At 37.1% G+C, this 4634-nt stretch overlaps 1 protein-coding gene across 2 annotated transcripts; it reads right to left on the bottom strand.

Annotated features, from left to right (window-relative positions):
* Positions 1–1768: 1768 nt before the first annotated feature.
* LOC121186666 (serum amyloid P-component-like) lies at positions 1769–4003 on the bottom strand. 2 transcript variants are annotated; one of them, XM_041045458.1, is made up of 5 exons: positions 3976–4003; positions 3724–3778; positions 2825–2927; positions 2440–2731; positions 1769–2068 (listed from the first exon to the last, which is right to left on the bottom strand). In XM_041045458.1, exons 2-5 carry the CDS (start codon positions 3776–3778, stop codon positions 1850–1852), a joined length of 669 nt encoding a protein of 222 aa, XP_040901392.1. In that variant the 5' UTR covers positions 3976–4003; the 3' UTR covers positions 1769–1849. The 2 variants fall into 2 exon arrangements, with proteins under 2 accessions (XP_040901392.1, XP_040901391.1); XM_041045457.1 differs by lacking the exon at positions 3976–4003 and adding an exon at positions 3887–3971.
* Positions 4004–4634: the final 631 nt, after the last annotated feature.

Raw genomic sequence — 4634 nt, 5'->3', positions numbered from 1 at the left:
TGCGGACAACTTGTGTTTAGAATGGAGGTTGTGGAACAAGGGAAGTTTTAGTATGTGCAACAAAGAAATAAATAAGATGATCAAGATGCAGAGGGCTTGGAGAGAGGAGGATGGATCGGCTGTCACCATGACAAAGTCCAGTGCAAGAAAAATATGCAGCACCTTTTTTGCCCAAAGCAGAACATTTAGTTAGAGGCATCCTGTTATCTAGCATCTAACAACATTATCTGCACACACAATCTTTAATTCCTTATACCCTCTTGCAATGTATTGTTCTCCCATTACCAAAGAGCTGCTGTTGATTTTAGCCTATTTCCTGTTGCTGGGGCGTTTTGGGCTGTGTGTGTGTGAGTGTGTGTACGTGTACGTGTGCGTGTGTGCGTGCTCGCTGATGTATAAATGAGATAGAGTATTCCAATATTGCCCTGGGTAAGAATTAAGATGGAGCAATGTGCAGAAAAGCTGTGAAACAAGCTAACTTCCATCCATCATTTCCACTCATGTTTAATTTCACACACCTAGACAACCTTGAAACCCATAATAAGATTATGTGCGTCCAGCCATGAAGGCTTGACTCTATATGAGTATAAATAAACAGCTGAAATTGTGGGTAAGAACATAGATCATGGACCACATTTAATGGAGAGTTCATCCAGGTTTTATTGATCTGAGAAATGTACACTTGGATGTTAAATAGTGCCAAGAACTTTGACTGCTTCGTCATTGCGGTCATTCACCATATTTGTTTCCTTCCTGTTCTTGTGTACACAAATAGGCCCTAATATGGTTGTAAAACCATCCAAAGTCCTCTGATTTTATCTCTAGCTGCTAAAGTTGGTCAAAGGCTGTGTATAAGATCTTTAAAAGCATACAAAAATGTTTAACTGATATAGTGAAGGTAATAAATTATTCAGTTACAAAGATATGCATATATATATTTCTGTGTCAGATGAAGTTTGAACTATAAGCTTCTTAGAATCAACAAAAGTCTATCACGTTGCCAACAGTAAATCTAAATATTTGACTGTGGGGGTCCAAGCAGGTAGGCACAAAAAACTGAGACAACCAAACAGTAATACCTAATCTCTTATTTCCATCCAACTTTATCAGAAATAAATGCAGATAACAGCCAAAAAAATGATGTTCAACAGGTTCAACAAGTATTGCAAGTGCAAATTCATTGTTGCCCTGTACTACATCTGTAACCAGGTAGCTTAACACAAGAAGCTTGAGTTCTTATGCAGAACTCAATGTGTAACTGATTCAAACAACTTAATTTAATGTAGAAATCTCTGTGCAGGTTTGCAAGTAGCTTTTATCCCTAGGGACCAAATGTTTAAACTCTATGCTGGCTGAAAGCACAGCAGTTTACAGTAAGGATCCATGCAAATCAACAAACCACAAGCAAATTAAAAAAAACAAGATACAAAATGCACACCATTCAAATGAGTGTTCTTTTTTTCTTCTTGCACACAGAGTGCAGACCGATACTGAATTCATTCTAAATTATAGAATGAAAAAACCTTTAACAACTGCTCATAGAAATTATAAATAAAATTTCATTGCTGATCTTAGTTGTTGAACTACAGAAGGTGTTAAACACAACTTGATTCTTGGGCAGCAAAAAAAAAAAGAAGTTTAATCTCACTTTAAATACAACTATTAGAAGCAGTCACAAATGAGACCATTGGGAGATAACTGAGATGAAGAACACAGAAGGTGTACCATAGTCACAAAAAGCAAGCTCACAAGGTACTGCCCTTTTTGGATCCATTATATTTTGACTTTGCAAGACACTGATAGTTGTTGTTTTTTTGGGGGGTTTTTTTTTGTTTTTTTTTTTGAAGATTTAGAGACAATTCTTTTGTTTTTCTTCTATCAGCACTTTTCCTGTAATCTGGAAGTCCTGCATCTTCCAGTTGACCACATTCCCTGGAGTGAAGTTTAGTTCATCCATGTAGTTCTGGATCTCACAGGGCGTAAGAACTTGGTCCCACATGTGAACATCAGACATCATGCCAACAAAAGACTGCTGGAGGTCAAATCCCCCACCAAATGAATCCTGCTCCTGAGAATTTGCAGAAATTTTAGATGACAGCTATTTAGTACTATGCTTTATTTTTTCTGCTATATATCCTTTAAAGACATTCACTAAATCATAAAGGAGCAGTTTAGAGCATTTTGGAAGACTATTAAAGGAATAGTTTGACATTTGGGGAACTACTCTTCTTATTTGCTCTCCTGCTAAGAGTTAGATTAGAGAAGATAACCAATCTCATGTGGACAGTCTAGCTGTTTTCCTGTGTTTTCAGTCTGTCTGTTAAACTAAACTAGCTTGTGGCTGACTCAAGATACATATTTACCTCAGCAAAAAAGCAAATCAGTGTACTTCCCATCATGTCAAACAATTCCTTCAAGTGTACTGCTTAAAAACTGTACCTGTCCCAAAACAATTATGATGGGCCCGCTGATGGTTTCAGAGCTGATGAATTTCCTACTCGAGGGTTTTCCATCTATCCACAGTTGCCCCACTCCAGACTCGGAATCCCATGTAGAACAAATAGATTGCCACATGTTCAGCTTGTACTCCACTCCAAAGTTTGTGTATTTGTTCCTGACGTGGTAGTCAATGTCATTACCAGCATTATCCCAGTAGATGAGGAAATCATTGTCAACAGACTGTGTGGCCAGAGAGAAAATGGAGTGGCTTCTGCGGAGGTCTGTAAAGGACCTGTATGCAATACAAGGACATCATCAAACATGATAATTTTTATTGTCAGATATAGAGTGTGTTGTTTCATTCATTCTGCATATTCAACACTACCTGAGACAGACGGTTAAAGCACTGAAAGTCTGTCTTGATGTAGTCAGCCTCACAGAAGCTGTGTTGGTCTCTAGTGGGAAGGTGAACATTTTACCTGACAGATCTTAAAAAAGGAAAGAGTCATAATTAGAAAGTGAAATGTAAATTGTATGATAGACAAATTAGTCGTATAATAGCATAAAATACACAAGTTAAATTAATAGATTTTGGTAACAACCTTTAAACATGTTGAATTTATTGTGCACCTGCTATTCATGAATTCATTCCGTTCCTAATTAATTAGTAATGTATTTCAAACGTTATTGATTACTGTGTGCCCTCTGCACTTTCTGACCATAGCTGCTGTCTGCCCCATTGTGTTTCTTTCAATTTTTTCCACTTCCCATAGAAAATAAACTAAAGCTGAAGGCTCCACTCTGATCAGATGTATCAGCCTTTGTTTCTTGTTTAGATGTCTGCCACTGTTCGGTTACCTCTTGCCTGTTTATGGACTTTCTCCCTGCCTTTGCACTTTGTGGGCTTGTTTACTTCCAACTTCCAACAGGTTAAAGAGCGTAGGTCAGCAAATAGACCAAGTTATTTCTCTTAGATTAAAGTTTTCTGTATTTTCAATTCGATGAATAATGTCAAAAATATTTTAGATGAACACGTATGAAGAAAATTTGTAATTTAATCATACATTAGACACATTTTGCCCAATTATTGCTATTAACATAAAGCTCAAATTGTATCGGTTACATCATATTATATTTGGGAAAAATTGTATACATGGAAAAGAGTGAGGATTAAGGAAACAAGCTTCAAAAGATAAACTCTTGTGAACCCACTGCATTTCTGTGCATCTTTACTGTGATGTCATTTTGATATTCACTCTGTTAAATAAAAAAATTAGTTTTTACCTTGAGGAATGGCAGCACATGCTGTCAAAATCACCAGCAGAAACAACAATGCCATCTGATACAAAAACAAATACACACCATAAACAATGGAGTAAATCGACTACTTTGCTGTTTCTAATGCTTTTACCGGTGCATTATAGACTTTAAATTAGTTTAGGCTTACTTCAGGGAGAAATGCTGAAAAAAGTTTGTATACAGTACAGTCGTGTTGAAGTCCTCTGTTTCACAATGTGTATCATGCCTTGATCTTACCTTGAGTCCTGTGTCAGGCTGTTGTGTGTGACAGTGTATGAGATTGTGTGTTTTGTACCTTGGCTGCTTTGTCATTGTGGTCATTAACCATATTTGTTTCCTTCCTGTTTAAGTATTTGCATACAAGGAATGGCTTTGGATTCCAGTGATTTGCAAATGTACAATGTTGTGTGAGAGAATTTTAAATGATTTAATAAGGCATATTACCCTAAACAATACATATAGGTAGGTCAGTCCTCCACTTTGGTCCAGTCTGAAATATATCATCAAAATTAGGTTGGACTGCCATGATATATTGCTGTGCAGTGATACAAGAACTGTACGTGTCCATTTTAATCAAATTAGATATCCACATTACTGGTAAAGGTTTACAGAGCTGTCTCCTCTTGCAGCTGTTAAAAGCAAGTGATTTTTGTGAGACAGCTAATAGACACTGACAATGTGTGGAGAGATTTAACAGCCACACCGAAGAGGAATCAGCTAATTGTTAATTGCTCTGCATTACATCAGGAATCTGCCAGCTTTACACAAGAGACTCTTTTTAGTTCCCAAAAGACAAATAAAAGGTGAGGTGTTTATGGTGAGTTGTGCAACCTAATTCACTGTGAAAGTTCAAGCAGATTTGCTAGTAGTCTGCAGCACCACCAGTGCTAGGTGAC

This window comes from Toxotes jaculatrix, chromosome 8 (genome assembly GCF_017976425.1).
Source record: "Toxotes jaculatrix isolate fToxJac2 chromosome 8, fToxJac2.pri, whole genome shotgun sequence".
Classification (NCBI taxonomy): domain Eukaryota; kingdom Metazoa; phylum Chordata; class Actinopteri; family Toxotidae; genus Toxotes; species Toxotes jaculatrix.
Note: the sequence above shows the minus strand (reverse complement) of the source record. Positions and strands in the feature narration are given on the sequence as shown.